Source organism: Mixophyes fleayi, chromosome 4 (assembly GCF_038048845.1).
Source record: "Mixophyes fleayi isolate aMixFle1 chromosome 4, aMixFle1.hap1, whole genome shotgun sequence".
NCBI lineage: Eukaryota > Metazoa > Chordata > Amphibia > Anura > Limnodynastidae > Mixophyes > Mixophyes fleayi.
In genome coordinates, this window is record NC_134405.1 from 10174857 (window position 1) to 10198018 (window position 23162).

General features: G+C 46.4%; 1 protein-coding gene across 3 annotated transcripts in view; it reads right to left on the reverse strand.

Annotated features, from left to right (window-relative positions):
• Positions 1–8203: 8203 nt before the first annotated feature.
• The window catches only part of ENO3 (enolase 3), a 30778-nt gene continuing 15819 nt past the window's right edge, over positions 8204–23162 (reverse strand). For 2 of the 3 annotated variants that reach the window (XM_075206285.1, XM_075206287.1), the window contains exons 2-12: positions 22545–22634; positions 21893–21988; positions 20869–20927; positions 20170–20239; positions 19831–19964; positions 18077–18299; positions 17440–17637; positions 15250–15451; positions 14772–14880; positions 9071–9129; positions 8204–8772 (exon numbers count right to left, since the gene is read on the reverse strand). In XM_075206285.1, the coding sequence (XP_075062386.1) occupies positions 8703–8772; positions 9071–9129; positions 14772–14880; positions 15250–15451; positions 17440–17637; positions 18077–18299; positions 19831–19964; positions 20170–20239; positions 20869–20927; positions 21893–21988; positions 22545–22629 (1305 nt within the window). In that variant the 5' untranslated portion in view covers positions 22630–22634 and the 3' untranslated portion in view covers positions 8204–8702. Of the gene's footprint in view, positions 8773–9070; positions 9130–14771; positions 14881–15249; positions 15452–17439; positions 17638–18076; positions 18300–19830; positions 19965–20169; positions 20240–20868; positions 20928–21892; positions 21989–22544; positions 22637–23162 lie in introns of all 3 variants that reach the window. The other variant, XM_075206286.1, reaches the window with a different exon arrangement.

The window sequence follows — 23162 nt, forward strand, 5'->3', positions numbered from 1 at the left end:
ATCATACAAAACACTGAACACTCCCTACTGAATGAGAGCAAAGACTATATAGCACAGAGACATCATGGATGAAGATGGGGGGGGCTTATTTAACCCCTTGTACAGGCAGTGGTTTTGCTAGTATTGCGTAGCTTGTTCTTTGGGAAGGGGTGGGGGGGGGGGTGTCAGTCCATGACATGGGCACTTGGACAGATGTCCAACGTTACAACAGAAGAAGAGTGCCTTGACTAAGAATCTGTAAGTCCGATAACTCATTCCATATCCGGACTAGTTCATACCGACTAGCTGGAAAACGCCGCAAATCCCATGCCAAGTCTTGTGTCCTTCTAACAACTACAGCTGAACCTAGAATCCAGTTCACCGTCGGTGCTCTCCTCTGTTTTATGATCACTTTCATGGTTGAGTTTCCATTGAAATATGATCTTCCAGCTCTTACCAGTTTAGGTAGACGTGCCAGCGACGGTTTGGAGAACCGGTGCTTCCCTGTGCCCCCTGCTGTGGTCACAAGGACACATTAAAAGTAAGGGTGTGCACCGGCCACTTTTAGGGTTTTGGGTTCTGATTTGTTTTGCCAAAACATCCGACGAAAGGTTTTGGTTCTGATTTATTTTTAAAAAAGCATAAAAAGTGCTAAAAACCAGTTTTGTGATTTATTTTTTTTCACTCCTACGCTATTATTAACCTCAATAACAATCATTTCCACTAATTTCCAGTCTATTCTGAACACCTCACAATATTGTTTTTAGGCCAAAAGGTTGCACCGAGGTAGCTTGAGCACATAATGCCAAAAAAAGAGGTACAAGATGGAATTGTTCTGGGCCCTCCCTCCCATCCATCGCGAGATTCGACGCGAGACTTGGACGACAGAGCCTCGTTTCCAATTTTTTGCCCGCCGGAAATATCCGAACAGTGCTCAGATCCCGTTCGGGTGGGCTCGGATTAGCGGAATCCGAGCCCGCTCATCTCTAATTAAAAGTGGTTCTTTTATCATCAGAACTTTTCCTTACAAACATTTTTCAGCTTGGTGCATCTAGTCCTTGTGTGTGGTGGGAGATTTAGAGTGCAATTTGCAGTGTGTCAGGGGGCTGATGTAGATAAATACATAGTCTATGTCACGTTTGTGGCACTATATAAATAAACGATAATAAATAGCTGTCCCGTCCTCTAATTCCAATACTTGTTCTTGTACGACAGGCCTGGCCAACCTGTGGCTCTTCAAGTTTTGGGTAACTACAAGTCCCAGCATACCCTTGCAACTATCGGCTGCCTCTCTACTGGCAAAGCATGCTGGGACATGTAGTTTCACAACACCTGGAGAGCTAGGCCTATTCTATGAGTATTTGATTACACGTTACAATGAAGCAACACAACCCTCTGAAATCCTTACATCCTGGCTAATTCCTTTTCTCATTAATTCAGGTAATGTCGGTGCCGTTAAGACTTGTGACTGATGCCCAGACAGGGCTATTAAGTGTTTTCTCCCTATGGGTCTTGGCCTTGAGTTAGGAGCAAGTAATAAAAAAAAAAAGGAACATTTGCACCTTGGCAAAACCATAAAACTGCAGCGGGCAAAGTAGGGGAGTCCAATTTAAAATGCACATATTTAGAGATGGGTAGAAGCAGTTTAAAAAAATAAAGCTGTCCAGTATTTATACGCTTCATGCAAAAGAAACCAGGATTTTTCTTTTGTGTACAGTCATGGCCAAAAGCTTTGAGAATGAGACAAATATTGGTTTTCACAGTCTGCTGCCTCAGTTTTTTTATGATCACAATTTGCATATACTCCAGAATGTCATGAAGAGTGATCACATGAATTACAATTAATTTCAAAGTCCCTCTTTGCCAGGACAATGAACTTTATCCCAAAAACATTTCCACTGCATTTCAGCCCTGCTACGAAAGGAGCAGTTGACATCAGGCCAGTGATTCTCTTGTTAACGAGGACAAGACTTGAGATCACTCTGTCATGCTGATTGAGTTAGAATAACAGACTGGAAGCTTTAAAAGGGTGGTGGTGCTTGAAATCATTGTTCTTCCTCTGTTAACCATGGTTATCTGCAAGGAAACACATGCAGTCGTCATTGCTTTGCACAAAAGGGGCTTCACAGGCAAGGATATTGCTGCTAGCATGATTGCACCTAAATCAACCATTTATTCGCTCATCAAGAACTTCCAGGAGAGAGGTTCAATAGTTATAAAGAAGGCTTCAGGGTGCCCAAGAATGTCAGCAAGCTCCTAAAGTTGATTCAGCTGTGGGATTGGGGCACTGCCAGTGCAGAGCTTGCTCAGGAATGGCAGCAGGCAGGTGTGAGTGCCTCTGGACACACAGTGAGGCGAAGACTTTTAGAGGATGGCCTGGTGTTAAGAAGGTCAGCAAAAAGCCACTTCTCTCCAGGAAAAACATCAATGATAGACTGATATTCGGCAAAAGGTCCAGGGATTGGACTGCTAAGCACTGGGGTAAATTTGCTCTTTTTTGTTTTTCTTTTGCTCTTAACTGTAAATGAGGCCAGATACATATAGCTAATCCTGGGACTCTCAACGCTGCCACTTCTCCATACAGCAACAGGGTTACTCTGTGGGCAGCACGGTGGCTCAGTGGTTAGCACTTCTGCCTCACAGCACTGGGTTCATGAGTTCAATTCCCAAACATGGCCTTATCTGTGTGGAGTTTGTATGTTCTCCCCGTGTTTGCGTGGGTTTCCTCCGGGTGCTCCGGTTTCCGCCCACATTCCAAAAACATACTGATAGGTTAATTGGCTGCTATTAAATTGACCCTAGTGTGTGTGTGTGTGTGTGTGTGTTAGGGAACTTAGACTGTAAGCTCCAATGTAAGCTCCAGACTGATGTGAATGAGTTCTCTGTACAGCGTTGCGGAATCAGTTATGATGATGATGATGATGATGACTCAACTGACACCAAAGTCCTCTCCAACCTATTTTGAAATGTGTTAATGTTAGGATGTGCAAATTTTGGGGGAGTGACTTTTGAGTAACTCTAAATGTTACTATAATCTTTCAAATGAATGCTTTTATTTCGATATTGGCCTGGGGAAAAGCCATTTTGTGATGGCCTTGGTCGTTGGGTTACCTGAAAACACAACCATTAAACCTGACCCCTTGTAAATTTACCAAGGCCTTCCTGTGCTCAGAAATCTATCATCTAAATTTTGGTGGGTGCAATCTTGGCCCCTCACATTGTTTTTCTTTCTTGTTGCCTCATAACGATGCTTAAAGAAACAGCTGCAATTGCTACATTCCACCACTGGAGGGAGCTATCTTACCACTGTTTGCATCCTTTAAAGATTTCCGCAGGTATAAAACTTGTGATATCCACTAGTCAGACTTGGGCATCAGCATTAGATTTCCTTTGCTTCTTCATCTCAATAGAGATAAATATCAATCGTCTAGAATAATATATAATCTGTGTCGAAAAAATGTATAAATCACTTTTTTGCGCTGTAGTTTCCCAAACAAGACAAAATTGAGTAAATATTGAAAAAAACAATAACGAATATACTTATTGTTGTTGATATGAAATTCGATTCCCTTCAGATGATCATACACAAGTTTTCACGTTGACAATCAGACCATATGAAAAGAAAAAGAATATACAATAGTGTAACACAGTAGAGTACAATGGTGTGTATTTCTGAGTCCAAATGATATATATAAAAGTTAAAAAAATATCCAATCTTATTGTTGGTGCTTTCAATCAATATTTCACCATAGGTAACAAAATTATTATTCCAAGTTGATATATGATGTGGAGATTTCCTCCTTGTCTGCGCTGGGCGATGCTCCTTTGGTGGTAACACGTTGGAGCGAGAGTTGTAACAGAGAATAGCACTGTACTCCAACGTTAGGGCGTGTCAGTGTCTCCAGGGCCGCCGAGAGGAATTTGGGGCCCTCTTAGAGGAACAGGAAATGGGTTGTGTGCTGTTGCCTAAGAGGGCATGGTTTTCGTGGGTTCATGGTCAACATAGGGTGTAGCTGAGTCTCTTTGGTCATGACAAACTGGGCCTGATTAAGTAAAGCAAAAAAAAAAAGTAACTTTGAACCTTGGCAAAACCATGTCGCATTAGAGGGGGAGGTAAACTTGAAATGTGAGGACAGATTTATAGTTGGGGTAGGGCATGTCCTAGGTCAACTTTTACTGTCAGTGTAAAAATAAAGCTATCAAATATTTGCGTCCTACATGAAAAGACAGCTAGTATATTCTTTATGTGCAAAATAATAAACTCACGTGAACCCCTTGCATTGTAACATGGTTTTGCCAAGGTTCAAAGTTACTCATTTTTTTGCTTTACTTTCCGTAATGAATCAGGCCCATTATGTATTAAAATAGTGTTTCTCTCACCTACCTGTCATTGCAGCTTCACAACCTGGTCCTGGATTCTTGTATGAATCCTGGAATGTTGGGAACTTGTTTGGAAAATGTACATGAAACATGGAATTCCGAGCTATAAGTGACCACAGTACATAACACAGACCACAGAGTATATACTACATACATTATAATAAAACATTACATTTATTATGCCCCCCCCCCCCCCCTCAGACACATCACAAACCCCTTCCCAGACACATTACGACACCCTCAGCCCACTGTACCTATGCTGCACTGGTGTGACTGACATCCATCAGGGTGGGAACTTCCTGTAGAGTGAGCAGAGAAGCTCGTAGTCATCATTATCAGTTATTTATAAAGCGCCACTGATTCCGCAGCGCTGTACATAGAACTCACTCACATCAGTCCCTGCCCCATTGGGCTTACAGTGTAAATTCCCTAACATACATACAGAGAGACTAAGGGCAATTTAATAACAGCCAATTAACCTACCAGTATGTTTTTGGAGTGTGTGAGGAAACCGGAGCACCCAGAGGAAACCCACACAAATGCGGGGAGAACACACAAACTACACACAGATAAGGCCATGGTCGGTTGTGAGATTACCAAATCTCGTAAGATTTAGAGCTCCTCGGCTTGTTTTGCTGTTTCCCGTGAAGCTTTTTCCCCCCTCTCGGTGCCCCTGAGTGTCTCTAGTGATTAGGAATCTCTATGGGGGTTTCCTCTTTTTCACACTGTACCATGGTGCCATCTTTATCACACTGTTCCTTCATCACCACACTGTGCCCCCGTATGATCACTCTGTGCCCCTTCATTATCATCGCACTGTGCCCCCGTATGACCACTCTGTGCCCCCGTATGATCACACTGTGCCCCCGTATGACCACTCTGTGCCCCCGTATGATCACACTGCAGTCTCCATGCTGCTTTTGCTCCCCTTCACCAGGTCCCCCTTTATCGCACTGCACCATGATACCTCCGTTCCTTTACTTACCTTTCTTCTATTTTCTTTCTTCTGTTTTCTTCTCTTCCTCGTGGCTCCTCTGTGCTCCGCTACTCACTAAAAAATTTCAGGCGTGATGACGTCATCAGTGCCAACGTTACAGGGAGGGGGGTAGGAGATTGCCGGGCGCTGTGATCAGGTAAGTAATTTTTGTTCTGGGCCAGCAGACAAACAGGGGATGGTGTCATTTGGAGAGGAGTGCCGCTCAGGCTTGGTGCCCCCCCCCCCCCACCACACACATTGCTTATCCCGCAGTCTGCCTGCCCTGTGTCTATCTCTCCTTTTCTAACTCTATGTGTCTCTATCTCCATGTCCCTCTCTCTCTATGTCTCTCTCTCTATCTCTCTCTCTCTTTCAAAATCAAAGTAAGTCAGAATAGTATATTTATTAAGGGCCTCCGTGCAGCAGACTCCCCATTAGCCGTGGTATTTATTTAATGTAAAGTGTCCTGTCCTGGATACACATTCATTGTTTCATTGGCCTCCTCTGGTTACCTGACCTTCCTCTCACTGCTCTCCTCCATATGCTCACTGGGACTGGCACTGAATTCCAGTGACCTTAAGATAGGAGCCACCACTTTAATCTGTTCCCCGGCTGTCCTGTGTTGAACCAAGTGTCATGGGTCAGGATGCAGTGGGATATGTTCTCCCCAGGTAGGATCCCATTGCAGGTTTTGAGCCGGCATATAACCTGCCTAGCGTGGCTTGCTATGGCCACGGACCAACTGTATATGGTTCATTCATCCACGTCACTGACACAGAATTGATCCTATAGGGCTCTACGGAAGTACTGCAGGACCAATATTGTAATTCCAGCTGTTGCGGCTGCGTCATTCACTAACACAGGTCTGTGTGGAGTCTTCCCTGGAGTCTGTTCCAATGGACGCTGTGTGAATCCTGCTGGGTCCTTCCAGTGCTTGTGTCCAGAAGGCCTAACTGTGACTGGGTCTGGCTGAATCTGTGCTTCATATCGGTTCATAGAGTTTGGACCAGCTGTGAAGTTGCTCTTTGTTATTGAACCTCTGCCTAACATATAGTTCACTTGTATCTACGTGTATGATTATGATATCATACTTGACAGGATGGACCTCCTATGCCACCCTGTCCATGTGTTGCTGGGGACCAGCTGGGCTTACTTTGCCGCCATCCCCTTTTCGTTATCCCAAATGCGCCCTCTAACTGGCTTTTGCTGCTGCCACCACTGGGCTCCTTAACCAGCACCCCAAACCGCGTCCTTCTGGGTAACTCTCGCTGCTAGTTTACGCCCTTGCTGGGCACCTGAGCTGGTACACCTGACCTCTTACCTTCAGATCAGGGTTGCTGGGGATGGTTCCCCCTGGCCTATCACACTGGCCAGAGCTGCAGGTAGCAGGCAGAGCATTAGTACTGGATACTGGGTTCCAACCTCAGAAAAGCTGGAAAACGGATTAGTTTGGTCTAATCAGTAGGTCACAGGAATTACAGCAGGGAAGTAGGCGTCAAAGCAGGATCTTGAAGCAGTGATGTTTTATTAGCTCAAGTGTCCTAATACCGACAGTTACAGACACTAGTTTACGGTACTAGTGATCTCCAGAAGTACAGATAGAATAATAATACTACATGGTCACACAGAGCTCCTTTTTATACATATTCTGTGGGCAGCACAGTGGCCTAGTGGTTAGCATTTCTGCCTCACAGCACTGGGGTCATGAGTTTGATTCCCGACCATGGCCTTATCTGTGTGGAGTTTGTATGTTCTCCCTGTGTTTGCGTGGGTTTCCTCCGGGTGCTCCGGTTTTCTCCCGCACTCCAAAAACATACTGGAAGGTTAATTGGCTGCTATCAAAAATTGACCCTAATCTCTCTCTGTCTGTCTGTCTCCCTTTCTGTCTGTCTCCCTCTCTGTCTGTCTGTGAGTCTGTGTCTATATTAGGGAATTTAGACTGTAAGCTTTAATGGGGCAGGGACTGATGTGAATGAGTGCTCTGTACAGCGCTATGGAATTAGTGGCGCTATATAAATAAATGATGATGATGATGATCCGACCAGGCACCGAAGTGTCTGACATCACATCAGATAATTTAACATCAGGATGTGATATATCTCTAGATGTGGAGCAAACGCAATTTATCTTACAAAATTCACAGCAACCTGTGAAATCCTAAATTACTTGTATCCTGAGTCTACATTGTTCAGACGGGTTCCTGTCTCTTTAACAAGACAACAGGTAACAACCTCCTGTCGGGTCTTTAGGTTAAAGCAGGTTTCTGTCACTCCCTGCTTTTAGCAAAACACACTTTCTCTAACCTGACATAATACATTAGAAATCAACACATTTCCTATACCGAAATACACTCAATATAAAAAAATATCAGTACATTTGCAATGATATACAGAGGAGCCCTGCACCCTTATTTAAAAGAAATATCTACAATAAATTGTTCCTATGTGATCCAGCCACAGTAGGTATCACCTTTTTTCTTTTTATCGGCTCTCAATAACTGTTATATTTGCCATATTCAGGTTCTAAATAATGTGCTTTATATTTGTAGAACTGACTTACATCATGTTTTGTGCTGTTGCATTACATTGAAAGTGTGTTACATCTGCATGACAATAGGTCTGTTTCTCAGGTAACATTTTAACAAGTTGTAGGAATCTGAATAATAAAACGATCAGTAGGTTATACATAGGGGTATGTAAGGGGGAAAAGACTGATAGCGGTGAAAGTGCCCTATATCACCAGCAATGGAACTGGTCAATAGTTTTACAATATATATATCCCCTGATAGATACAGTAGGTTGATATTTTCTGTGACAGGTTCAAGAGTAGAAATATTTACTAGTCTTTTAAAAAAAACGAAATCACTCGTTTGTGTTTTTCAATTACGTTTATTTTATTTGAAATTTGTGTTGGAAGTGCACTGCCGTACCTTAAAATGCTACATGGAAGTCTCTGTATGTCATGTTATATGTATATAATACACACGTGATGTTAATTTAGCTATAAGCCCCTGTGAATAAAATCGGCATAAACAGTGAGGTCTTAGGTCACCTGAGGCCACGTCTTCCTGTTTTAGTAATATAGATATCTTAGTACCGGGTGCACAGCTACTGCCTCATACTGAACATGTACATATGTGTGCAAGGTGATCCCGTGTTACAGGACAGGGATGTATACAGGTAGATATTTACACCTCACTTCAAGGTGACATTTTAAGGAAACGGCAGATAACGCTGGGATTTCAGTGTCGCAGACCATTGGATATCACATTAGGAGATGATTCCTGGGTGTTGTCAGTGTGCTGCAGAGGATTCTGGGATATTGGTTCGGTGTTGCTGAAGGTTTCTGAGTATGGAAAAGGTTTTTTTTACTTGGCTCTGGGGTTCCTGAACTTCCGCCCGGCAAAATGAGCTTTATCTCCCAACTCTTCCTCGATCCTGTAATGAGAGAGGCACGAATGAGATCCCAGTAATATTTATGTTGTGCTTAAGTGAAATGAAGTCTTGAGGTCAGCTAGGATCACCTTCCTCATTACAAATATATGTCGGCATTAGCCAACCTCATACCCTACATTTCCAGTTATCTGAGGCCCAGGTGACCACCCCCAGGAATGGGTCCAGTTACGACAACAAAGGATTGAACTAACACTGCAATCTCTCTAACCCTTCATAGACCACCCCCATGTCTGCTGGGATTCCTGTCCTGGGTTACGGTCCTTGGGAATACGGCTCTTACCTCATCAGCTGGTTGTACTTGGACAATCTCTCTGACCTGCAGGGGGCGCCAGTTTTAATCTGAGGAGAGAGGAGGACATTAATAGAAATGCATTTAAAGTGCAGGTCTAGAATGGCTGGTTATATTCTCTATGGTATCAGCCTCTCCACCCATAAATGTGCTCAGGTTTATTATTTAACTTACTGCACTGCATATAAAACAGTATTTCCATAGCCAGTGTTATTACAATGTCTATTCCTGCAATCAGTTCAGGACTGGTGCACAGGGCTGATGTGGGAATACATAGCCCTCTAGTCTTTCTCTTTCCTGTCCTCTACAGTCCCCGCAAACCATCCCGTATCTGACCTCTCCATAGTCCAGGGTTTCCCAAACCCAGTCCTCAGGGCTCCCTAACAATGCAGGTTTTCCGGATCACATGTGACATAATTAGGACCACCTGTGGATTTGTTACAATGTGTCAGTCAGGGATGAATACACCTGTGCTCCAGCAAGGAGATATGGAAAACCTGCACTGTTAGGGAGCCCTGAGGACTGGGTTTGGGAAACCCTGCCATAGTCCATAAATACTTATATTCTCTGTCCTCTACATAATCCCTGTCTCCAATGTCCTGTACACAGTCTTTTAAAATCCTCCCTCATCTGTCATATACATAGTCCTCCAGTCCCACTCAGTCCTGTCATCTACACAGCCACACCCGAGTTATCCCTCATCTGCTCTATACATAGTCCTCCAGTCCCACTCAGTCCTGTCATCTACACAGCCACACCCGAGTTATCCCTCATCTGCTCTATACATAGTCCTCCAGTCCCACTCAGTCCTGTCATCTACACAGCCACACCCGAGTTATCCCTCATCTGTCATATACATAGTCCTCCAGTCCCACTCAGTCCTGTCATCTACACAGCCACACCCAAGTTATCCCTCATCTGTCATATACATAGTCCTCCAGTCCCACTCAGTCCTGTCATCTACACAGCCACACCCGAGTTATCCCTCATCTGTCATATACATAGTCCTCCAGTCCCACTCAGTCCTGTCATCTACACAGCCACACCCGAGTTATCCCTCATCTGCTCTATACATAGTCCTCCAGTCTCACTCAGTCCTGTCATCTACACAGCCACACCCGAGTTATCCCTCATCTGCTCTATACATAGTCCTCCAGTCTCACTTAGTCCTGTCATCTACACAGCCACACCCGAGTTATCCCTCATCTGTCATATACATAGTCCTCCAGTCCCACTCAGTCCTGTCATCTACACAGCCACACCCGAGTTATCCCTCATCTGCTCTATACATAGTCCTCCAGTCTCACTCAGTCCTGTCATCTACACAGCCACACCCGAGTTATCCCTCATCTGTCATATACATAGTCCTCCAGTCCCACTCAGTCCTGTCATCTACACAGCCACACCCGAGTTATCCCTCATCTGCTCTATACATAGTCCTCCAGTCTCACTCAGTCCTGTCATCTACACAGCCACACCCGAGTTATCCCTCATCTGCTCTATACATAGTCCTCCAGTCCCACTCAGTCCTGTCATCTACACAGCCACACCCGAGTTATCCCTCATCTGCTCTATACATAGTCCTCCAGTCCCACTCAGTCCTGTCATCTACACAGCCACACCCGAGTTATCCCTCATCTGTCATATACATAGTCCTCCAGTCCCACTCAGTCCTGTCATCTACACAGCCACACCCGAGTTATCCCTCATCTGCTCTATACATAGTCCTCCAGTCTCACTCAGTCCTGTCATCTACACAGCCACACCCGAGTTATCCCTCATCTGCTCTATACATAGTCCTCCAGTCTCACTTAGTCCTGTCATCTACACAGCCACACCCGAGTTATCCCTCATCTGTCATATACATAGTCCTCCAGTCCCACTCAGTCCTGTCATCTACACAGCCACACCCGAGTTATCCCTCATCTGCTCTATACATAGTCCTCCAGTCCCACTCAGTCCTGTCATCTACACAGCCACACCCGAGTTATCCCTCATCTGTCATATACATAGTCCTCCAGTCCCACTCAGTCCTGTCATCTACACAGCCACACCCGAGTTATCCCTCATCTGTCATATACATAGTCCTCCAGTCCCACTCAGTCCTGTCATCTACACAGCCACACCCGAGTTATCCCTCATCTGTCATATACATAGTCCTCCAGTCCCACTCAGTCCTGTCATCTACACAGCCACACCCGAGTTATCCCTCATCTGCTCTATACATAGTCCTCCAGTCTCACTCAGTCCTGTCATCTACACAGCCACACCCGAGTTATCCCTCATCTGCTCTATACATAGTCCTCCAGTCTCACTTAGTCCTGTCATCTACACAGCCACACCCGAGTTATCCCTCATCTGTCATATACATAGTCCTCCAGTCCCACTCAGTCCTGTCATCTACACAGCCACACCCGAGTTATCCCTCATCTGCTCTATACATAGTCCTCCAGTCCCACTCAGTCCTGTCATCTACACAGCCACACCCGAGTTATCCCTCATCTGTCATATACATAGTCCTCCAGTCCCACTCAGTCCTGTCATCTACACAGCCACACCCGAGTTATCCCTCATCTGTCATATACATAGTCCTCCAGTCCCACTCAGTCCTGTCATCTACACAGCCACACCCGAGTTATCCCTCATCTGCTCTATACATAGTCCTCCAGTCTCACTCAGTCCTGTCATCTACACAGCCACACCCGAGTTATCCCTCATCTGTCATATACATAGTCCTCCAGTCCCACTCAGTCCTGTCATCTACACAGCCACACCCGAGTTATCCCTCATCTGCTCTATACATAGTCCTCCAGTCTCACTCAGTCCTGTCATCTACACAGCCACACCCGAGTTATCCCTCATCTGCTCTATACATAGTCCTCCAGTCCCACTCAGTCCTGTCATCTACACAGCCACACCCGAGTTATCCCTCATCTGCTCTATACATAGTCCTCCAGTCCCACTCAGTCCTGTCATCTACACAGCCACACCCGAGTTATCCCTCATCTGTCATATACATAGTCCTCCAGTCCCACTCAGTCCTGTCATCTACACAGCCACACCCGAGTTATCCCTCATCTGCTCTATACATAGTCCTCCAGTCTCACTCAGTCCTGTCATCTACACAGCCACACCCGAGTTATCCCTCATCTGCTCTATACATAGTCCTCCAGTCTCACTTAGTCCTGTCATCTACACAGCCACACCCGAGTTATCCCTCATCTGTCATATACATAGTCCTCCAGTCCCACTCAGTCCTGTCATCTACACAGCCACACCCGAGTTATCCCTCATCTGCTCTATACATAGTCCTCCAGTCTCACTCAGTCCTGTCATCTACACAGCCACACCCGAGTTATCCCTCATCTGTCATATACATAGTCCTCCAGTCCCACTCAGTCCTGTCATCTACACAGCCACACCCGAGTTATCCCTCATCTGTCATATACATAGTCCTCCAGTCTCACTCAGTCCTGTCATCTACACAGCCACACCCGAGTTATCCCTCATCTGCTCTATACATAGTCCTCCAGTCTCACTCAGTCCTGTCATCTACACAGCCACACCCGAGTTATCCCTCATCTGCTCTATACATAGTCCTCCAGTCCCACTCAGTCCTGTCATCTACACAGCCACACCCGAGTTATCCCTCATCTGTCATATACATAGTCCTCCAGTCCCACTCAGTCCTGTCATCTACACAGCCACACCCGAGTTATCCCTCATCTGTCATATACATAGTCCTCCAGTCTCACTCAGTCCTGTCATCTACACAGCCACACCCGAGTTATCCCTCATCTGCTCTATACATAGTCCTCCAGTCTCACTCAGTCCTGTCATCTACACAGCCACACCCGAGTTATCCCTCATCTGCTCTATACATAGTCCTCCAGTCTCACTCAGTCCTGTCATCTACACAGCCACACCCGAGTTATCCCTCATCTGCTCTATACATAGTCCTCCAGTCCCACTCAGTCCTGTCATCTACACAGCCACACCCGAGTTATCCCTCATCTGTCATATACATAGTCCTCCAGTCCCACTCAGTCCTGTCATCTACACAGCCACACCCGAGTTATCCCTCATCTGTCATATACATAGTCCTCCAGTCCCACTCAGTCCTGTCATCTACACAGCCACACCCGAGTTATCCCTCATCTGCTCTATACATAGTCCTCCAGTCCCACTCAGTCCTGTCATCTACACAGCCACACCCGAGTTATCCCTCATCTGTCATATACATAGTCCTCCAGTCCCACTCAGTCCTGTCATCTACACAGCCACACCCGAGTTATCCCTCATCTGCTCTATACATAGTCCTCCAGTCTCTCTCAGTCCTGTCATCTACACAGCCACACCCGAGTTATCCCTCATCTGTCATATACATAGTCCTCCAGTCTCACTCAGTCCTGTCATCTACACAGCCACACCCGAGTTATTCCTCATCTGCTCTATACATAGTCTCTCATTTCATTCTCTTTCTTGTCCTCTAGAGTTCCCTCAAACCCTCACAAATCTGTCGCATACACAGTCCCTTTCTTCCCTGTCCTCTACATTCCCCTCAAACTATCTCCCCACCTGCCATATATATAGTCCTTCCAGTACATCTTTTCTCTGTCCTTTACAGTCCCCTCGAACTATCCCCCATCTGTCATATATATAGTCCCTCCAATACCTCTCTTCCCTATCCTCTACATTCCCCTCAAACTATCCCCCATCTGTCACATATATAGTCCCTCCAATACCTCTCTTCCCTGTCCTCTACATTCCCCTCAAACTATCTCCCTATCTGTCATATATATAGTCTCTCCAGTACCTCTACTCCCTCTTCTCTACAGTCCCCTCAAACTATCCCCCATCTGTCATATATATAGTCCCTCCAATACCTCTCTTCCCTATCCTCTACATTCCCCTCAAACTATCCCCCATCTGTCACATATATAGTCCCTCCAGAACCTCTCTTTCATGTCCTCTACAGTCCCCTCAAACTATCTCCCCATCTGCCATATATATAGCCCCTTCAATACCTCTCATCCCTGCCCTCTACATTCTCATCAAACTATCTCCCCATCTGCCATATATATAGTCTCTTCAATACCTCTCTTCCCTGTCCTCTACAGTCCCCTCAAAATATCTCCCCATCTGCCATATATATAGTCCTTCCAGTACATCTTTTCTCTGTCCTTTACAGTCCCCTCGAACTATCCCCCATCTGTCATATATATAGTCTCTCCAGTACCTCTATTCCCTCTCCTCTACAGTCCCCTCAAACTATCCCCCATCTGTCATATATATAGTCCTTCCAGTACATCTTTTCTCTGTCCTTTACAGTCCCCTCAAACTATCCCCCATCTGTCATATATATAGTCTCTCCAGTACCTCTATTCCCTCTCCTCTACAGTCCCCTCAAACTATCATCTGTCATATATATAGTCCCTCCAATACCTCTCTTCTCTGTCCTCTACAGTCCCCTCAAACTATCCCTCCATCTATCATATATAGAGTCCCTCCAGTCCCTCTATTCCCTCTTCTCTGCAGTTCCCTAAAATTATCCCTCATCTTTTCTATACATAGTCCCTTCTTTCCTACTCTTTCCTGTCCTCTACAGTCCCCTCAAACCCTCATTCATCTGTGGTATACATAGTCCCTCCAGTCCCTATCTTCCCTGTCATCTCTAATGCCCCTTTCTCACCTGTCCTGTACACAGACCGACCACCAGATCAGCAATGAAAGTGTCTTCTGTCTCTCCAGAGCGATGGCTGACCATCACACCCCATCCGTTGGACTGGGCCAGCTTACACCTGCAGAGATTATAATGTAACAGGTAGATGGACATATATAAACCGTGCACAGACAATGTCGGGACAACCAGTGGGTTTATATGATCTCACAGGACATCTTGGAGGTATGAGTTAAGCTAAACCAAACACTATTTGAGGACAAAAACAGAACATTTTAATTGGGTGGTAATAAAGTGGTCGTCGGGTACAGCTGACACAGTGCTACTTATCAGATGTTCCCTCTTCTCCGCACTTCAATTTACAGAGGCATCTCCTGGGATTGGAGAGCCGGGTGGACTATCCAGCTGCTGCGATGCAAAACTAATGTGATATCTGGTTGCCTCACAAACAGGGATCTCAGTGTTACTCTACACGGCTCAGGACACTTACGCCTGGATGGACTCGGTCACTGATCCAATCTGATTGACTTTCAGCAGGAGACAGTTACAGGCCTTCTGCTCTACGGCCTTCTGGATCCTCTTGGGGTTTGTGACAGTCAGATCATCCCCAACTATCTGGATGTCAACTGTGGACAAGAAGCTCTTCCAGGTGTCCCAGTCATCCTGGTCAAAGGGATCCTCAATAGAGACCACTGTGGGAAGAAAGGTCAAAGTGTCAGTGAAAGGGACAGACTCATAGCTTCCTTCTGTCTGTGTCACCCTGCAGGGGGAGGGACAGACTCCTAGCTTCCTACTGCCTGTGTCACCCTGCAGGGGGAGGGACAGACTCATAGCTTCCTACTGCCTGTGTCACCCTGCAGGGGGAGGGACAGACTCCTAGCTTCCTACTGCCTGTGTCACCCTGCAGGGGGAGGGACAGACTCATAACTTCCTTCTGTCTGTGTCACCCTGCAGGGGGAGGGACAGACTCATAGCTTCCTACTGCCTGTGTCACCCTGCAGGGGGAGGGACAGACTCATAGCTTCCTACTGCCTGTGTCACCCTGCAGGGGGAGGGACAGACTCCTAGCTTCCTACTGCCTGTGTCACCCTGCAGGGGGAGGGACAGACTCATAGCTTCCTACTGCCTGTGTCACCCTGCAGGGGGAGGGACAGACTCATAACTTCCTTCTGTCTGTGTCACCCTGCAGGGGGAGGGACAGACTCCTAGCTTCCTACTGTGTCACCCTGCAGGGGGAGGGACAGACTCATAGCTCCCTTCTGTCTGTGTCACCCTGCAGGGGGAGGGACAGACTCCTAGCTTCCTACTGCCTGTGTCACCCTGCAGGGGGAGGGACAGACTCATAACTTCCTTCTGTCTGTGTCACCCTGCAGGGGGAGGGACAGACTCCTAGCTTCCTACTGTCTGTGTCACCCTGCAGGGGGAGGGACAGACTCATAGCTTCCTTCTGTCTGTGTCACCCTGCAGGGGGAGGGACAGACTCATAGCTTCCTTCTGCCTGTGTCACCCTGCAGGAGGAGGGGCAGACTCCTAGCTTCCTACTGTGTCACCCTGCAGGGGGAGGGACAGACTCCTAGCTTCCTACTGTCTATGTCACCCTGCAGGGGGAGGGACAGACTCATAGCTTCCTTCTGTCTGTGTCACCCTGCAGGGGGAGGGACAGACTCCTAGCTTCCTACTGCCTGTGTCACCCTGCAGGGGGAGGGACAGACTCATAGCTTCCTTCTGTCTGTGTCACCCTGCAGGGGGAGGGACAGACTCATAGCTTCCTTCTGCCTGTGTCACCCTGCAGGAGGAGGGGCAGACTCCTAGCTTCCTACTGTGTCACCCTGCAGGGGGAGGGACAGACTCATAGCTCCCTTCTGTCTGTGTTACCCTGTAGGAGGAGGGGCAGACTCATAGCTTCCTACTGCCTGTGTCACCCTGCAGGGGGAGGGATAGACTCATAGCTCCCTACTGCCTGTGTCACCCTGTAGGAGGAGGGACAGACTCCTAGCTTCCTACTGTGTCACCCTGCAGGGGGAGGGACAGACTCATAGCTCCCTTCTGTCTGTGTCACCCTGTAGGAGGAGGGACAGACTCATAGCTCCATTCTGTCTGTGTCACCCTGCAGGGGGAGGGACAGACTCATAGCTCCATTCTGCCTGTGTCACCCTGCAGGAGGAGGGGCAGACTCATAGCTTCCTACTGCCTGTGTCACCCTGCAGGGGGAGGGATAGACTCATAGCTCCCTACTGCCTGTGTCACCCTGCAGGGGGAGGGACAGACTCATAGCTCCCTTCTGTCTGTGTCACCCTGCAGGGGGAGGGACAGACTCATAGCTCCCTTCTGTCTGTGTCACCCTGTAGGAGGAGGGACAGACTCATAGCTCCATTCTGTCTGTGTCACCCTGCAGGGGGAGGGACAGACTCATAGCTCCATTCTGCCTGTGTCACCCTGCAGGAGGAGGGACAGACTCATAGCTCCCTTCTGTCTGTGTCACCCTGCAGGGGGAGGGGCAGACTCATAGCTCCATTCTGTCTGTGTCACCCTGCAGGGGGAGGGACAGACTCATAGCTTCCTACTGCCTGTGTCACCCTGCAGGGGGAGGGACAGACTGATAAAAACTTATTTATCAAAAGGCAAAAAGCCCTATCGCTGGTATACATGAGAGGGACCGAGCCTCAGGCTTCTCTCTCACCAGGATAGTTCTTGATGAATGTCTTGTACAAGTTGCCGAGCTCTTCCCCGGAGATGTAACGTTTTGGGTCATCGGGAGATTTGAAGTCCAGATCGTATTTTCCTTTGCGGTAGAATTCTGATGCAGCGATGTCCATTCCAATGACAATCTTATCGGGATACCCAGCCTTCTCAATGGCAGCCTTCAGGAGCTCCAGAGCTGCAGAGCCAGACAATAAACATTCATTTTCTTCTGTCCATAATTGGTCAAATTTGTGTAAAACCCCACCCACTTTACTGTTAGCCCCACCCTTTTTGCGATCCGCGAATCAAAAGTCCCTCCAAAATCTACACCATTGGTTGGTATGTTATTGTTATTACGCTACCTTATGTATCACGTGTTCACCTCACCTCTTAGAGTGTAAGCTCATGAGGCAGGGCCATTGTCACCTTCTTCTTCATATAACTATATGTTATCTATTTGTATCATGTATCTTTTACTGTACCGTGCTGTATGATATGTTGGCACTTTATAATTAATAGCTTTTAGAAGTGCAGTACATGATGTATAGACGATTCCTGTTCTGTCATCGAATTAAAATAATATTAATTTGTTATGACTTTAAAATATCTGCCCTCAGGCTTTCATCCTATCTCACCCTCATTGTTCTCCAAGATATTGGGAGCAAAGCCACCTTCATCACCAACATTGGTTGCGTCCTTGCCATACTTGGCCTTAATGACAGCCTTTAGGTTGTGATAAACCTCTGCCCCAATGCGCATCGCCTCCCGGAAGCTTGATGCCCCCACAGGCAGGATCATGAATTCTTGCATGGCCAACTTGTTCCCTGCGTGTGAACCTCCGTTTATGACATTGAATGCCTGAAAAGAGACAGACGCCATCCTCCTGTCACCAAGGAGTACATGAATGAACGAGAGATAGAGAAGGAGGAGAAGAGACAATAAGAGAGAGAGGATGGAAAGGAAGGCACACTAACATAGACATAGTGAGGAGGGGGGAACGGTTACAGAGAGAGAATGAGGAGTGGGGGACTGTTACAGAGAGAGAATGAGGAGTGGGGGGACAGTCGTAGAATGAGTATGAGGACGGGAACTGTGAGAGAGAGAAGTACGAGAGGGGACAGTTACCAAGAGAGAATTAGCATAGAGGAACAGTTACAGAGGGAGAATGAGGAGTGGGGACAGTTACAGAGAGAGAATGAGGAATGGGGGACAGTTACAGGGAGAGAATGAGGAGTGGGGACAGTTACAGAGGGAGAATGAGGAGTGGGGACAGTTACAGAGAGAGAATGAGAAATGGTGGACAGTTACAGGGAGAGAATGAGGAATGGGGGACAGTTACAGGGAGAGAATGAGGAGTGGGGGACTGTTACAGGGAGAGAATGAGGAGTGGGGGACTGTTACAGGGAGAGAATGAGGAATGGGGGACAGTTACAGGGAGAGAATGAGAAATGGTGGACAGTTACAGGGAGAGAATGAGGAATGGGGGACAGTTACAGAGAGAGAATGAGGAGTGGGGACAGTTACAGGGAGAGAATGAGGAATGGGGGACAGTTACAGGGAGAGAATGAGGAGTGGGGGACTGTTACAGAGAGAGAATGAGGAGTGGGGGACTGTTACATAGAGAGAATGAGGAGTGGGGGACAGTTACAGAGAGAGAATGAGGAGTGGGGGTCTGTTACAGAGAGAGAATGAGGAGTGGGGGACTGTTACAGAGAGAGAATGAGGAGTGGAGGACTGTTACAGAGAGAGAATGAGGAGTGGGGGACTGTTACAGAGAGAAAATGAGGAGTTGGGGACAGTTACAGAGAGAGAATGAGGAGTTGGGGACAGTTACAGAGAGAGAATGAGGAGTTGGGGACAGTTACAGAGAGAGAATGAGGAGTGGGGGACAGTTACAGAGAGAGAATGAGGAGTTGGGGACAGTTACAGAGAGAGAATGAGGAGTGGGGGACAGTTACAGAGAGAGAATGAGGAGTGGGGGACTGTTACAGAGAGAGAAAATGAAGAGTGGGGGACTGTTACAGGGAGAGAATGAGGAGTGGGGGACTGTTACAGGGAGAGAATGAGGAGAGGAAAGACAGTGACACAATGAGTAGTGGGGGGATGCACAGTGACAGAATTAGAAGCAGTGGGGGTCAGTGACAGATTGAGGAAAAGGAAAGGACAATGACACAATGAGGAGTGAGGGGGGGGCACAATGAGGAAATGGGTAGAATGACAAAACAAGGAGTGACAGAATGAGGAGCGGGGGGGGGGCAGTGACAGAATGAGCTGTGGAAGGCAGTATGAGGAGTGGAGGGGCAGTAGTGACCACCATGATGAGGAGAGTGACAGAATGAGGAGTGGGGGGGCAGTAACAGAACGAGGAGTGGGGTACATTAATGCTCACAGGGACAGGAAGTATAATGTCGGGGTTTCCTGCCAGGTCAGCGATGTGTCGGTACAGGGGGACTCCTTTCTCTGCTGCGCCAGCCTTGCACACCGCCAGTGACACCCCCAGAATGGCATTAGCACCGAATTTTGCTGGTGAAGAAGAAAATGTCATCATTATAGTCTCCTCCTGTTATGGACCTGTCTGTCTGCGTTTGGGGTCTCCTCTCTGTGTCCTTCCCAGAGTCCAGATGCCATCAGTGCAGTAGTGTTATGGGTGTTATTCCACCCAAGCCCAGGTCCCCTCTGTCCCTTCTCTCTCGATGTCTCCATTTATCGTCCCAGTTTTGTTACTTACATTTATTCTCCGTCCCATCAAGTTCAAGCATTAATTTGTCGATCTTTTCTTGATCCACAACATTGAATTTCTAGGTAAAAAGAGCAGAGATTACAATCATTACTGCAAGTCTTGCGGGCAAATAGCTAATCTGTATTTTACAGCGATGCGGAGCGCTATAACGGAGCACATCACATGCGCACAGCAAAACGACTTGGCTTTGCCCTGGTACAACTGAATGGTCTGATCGCCTGGTCTCCGCTCTCCATTACAAACTAGAAGAGCACCTAGATGTCCACACCTAACCAACCACGGGTACATCAGACCATGTACATCATCCATCTCCCCAGTCTCCAAGTCCATCTAGGGAGGGTTGTCCACCATCTGTTCCACGGTCAACTGTACAGTCACAATCCTATTCAGTCAACTAAAAGCTTGACATTGACGATCCAAGACTAAGACCAATCCTCCTGACCCAATGTTTTGTTCCAATGCAATTAATCGTATGTAGGACAGCCACAGCCCACCAGGGTGTTAACGAAGCCCTCTCAATAAACACACTTATGACAATTAAATGGTCTGTGGAAACCTCTATGTGAGACAATCTCTTACTGGGTCTTATTTAGTGACGCATTTCACACTCTGAACAAAAAAATGAAGTGTCATATACACAAAATAAAATAGTGTCTTGACCGTGTTGTTAATGAACGTCGCATTTACCTTTTCCAGTAAAGCTGGTACAATGGTCTTGTTGATGTGATCCACGGCCTTGAGGACACCTATGGGGCAGGTGAATAATAGGTTAGATAATCTGCATAACTGTCTAAACAGTACATGCATCATCGAGGGACTGAATGAAACTTGTAAAGGATTACAAGGCAACAACCAGACATAAGAATGAAGATGTTCTATGTTCCATGTTCTGTACGAAGAGTATAAGAGCCATTATTTATCCAGTCATTGTTTCTTACAATTTGGAGTATAATAGATATAAGTGGGGTCACTGCAATCAATAGATTCCACTCCTATACAGGTTAAAAAAGTTATGTGTTCTTCTTACTCCAGAGGCTAAGGAGAGATGTAAATTTTCATAGAATATGACATAAATAACCTTCTTAGGTCACTTTTTATATAGCTTGGTCTAAATTTCCCTGATAGGATAATCCTCAATGAAAAACATAAAGAGCGGTGAGACCTATAGAGTCTAGTGAGTTTGACCACAACCAAACATTACCGCTTAGTCGAACGAGTAGAACATAGCCAAATTCTACAGGCTGAAGTGTATTGTCTGCTTTACCAGCCTACGGAACTCCTTTATGAAGCTCAAAAGGGCTGAGCCGCAGGACAAACCCTCTCTGGTGGCGTGTCCTGTTTTGGAATGCACGAATGCTCTTAGAGTTTCGATAAAACGCATGGGGTTTGGAGCAGAATGGAAGTGTTTGTGGACAGTCCTTGATGTTTCCTCACTCTTATAATTAACTTAATCTACGGATGAGGCTAAACCGAGCAGTGTTTTAGAATACTTTTATTTCATGAGAAGGGTTTTTAAAGTGATAAGACGTTTCAGGGGACATTTAGACTTTTGCACATTCTGCCCCTGTTCTCCACCTTTGCGCAAACCAAGACGCACTTCTGGGCCTCTCCATAGAATGGAAAGCAGGCACTCCGAAATGCGTTGTGCAGAACTGTACAATTTGTAGGGCACATCCAGTGTGCTTGGTACATGAGGCCCTGTGTGTCTCACCTTTCCCCAGGTATCGAGCTTTGTCGCCATCCCTTAGCTCGAGGGCCTCGTAGATCCCTGTGGATGCTCCGCTTGGTACGGCAGCCCGGAAGAGACCTGTAGCCAAGAGACAAGATTAAAGTCACTCATATACGATGTGCTCGGTGGACAGTCCATTGATCTGATTGGCTATAGGTTATTCTATCCCGCCCACATCAAAATGTTAGACGAATGGATGAGCAGGAAATGAAAAATGATAACAAAGGAAGCACTCTGACCCGAATAAAACACTTGGGAATAAATGTATCAAGCTGAGAGTTTTCCAGCGGGATTGAAAAGTGGAGATGTTGCCTATGGCAGCCAATCAGATTCTAGCTGTCATTTTGTAGAATGTACTAAATAAATAATAGCTAGAATCTGATTGGTTTTTCAAACCCGCCTGAAAACTCTAAGCTTGATACATTTACCCCTTGGTAGGTACTCTAATGCTCTATACTTATTTGTATCTTAGACTGTTTCTCCAATTGCATAATTAATGTATTTAATGTACATATTTACATCCAAACATTTTATTTTCACATTTTGTTTGTATGTTTGCAATAATTGAACATTTAAATAAATGTTACAGAATATTTTAATAACATATGCTCTACGGTCTCTCTATAAGACTCACCTTTCCCGGTATACAGGTCAACCTCTACGGTGGGGTTACCCCTGGAGTCCAGGATCTCCCTGGCGTGAATCTTCTGAATGGACATGTTGCCTTAAGAAGGAAAAGAGACGTAAATATATAGAGAGACACTGAGCAGATGCAGAACTAGCTTATTGCTACAGAAACATAAACCACAGACTCTAATATTTTGTCAATTTATTTTCTACAAAAATGGCTCAATATCACGTTATCTATCATCATCATCTATTTATTTATATAGCGCCACTAATTCCACAGCGCTGTACAGAAAACTCACTCACATCAGTCCCTGCCCCATTGGGGCTTACAGTCTAAATCCCCAACATACACACACAGACCGAGAGAGACTAAGGGCAATTTAATAGCAGCCAATTAACCTACCAGTATGTTTCTGGAGAGTGGGAGGAAACCGCAGCACCCGGAGGAAACCCACGCAAACACAGGGAGAACATACAAATTCCACACAGATAAGGCCATGGTTGGGAATCGAACTCATGACCCCAGTGCTGTGAAGCAGAAGTGCTAACCTCTAAGCCACCATGCTGCCCACTATGGACTAAAGATGGACGGCCAGACCTGATTGTACCTTATTAGATTGGA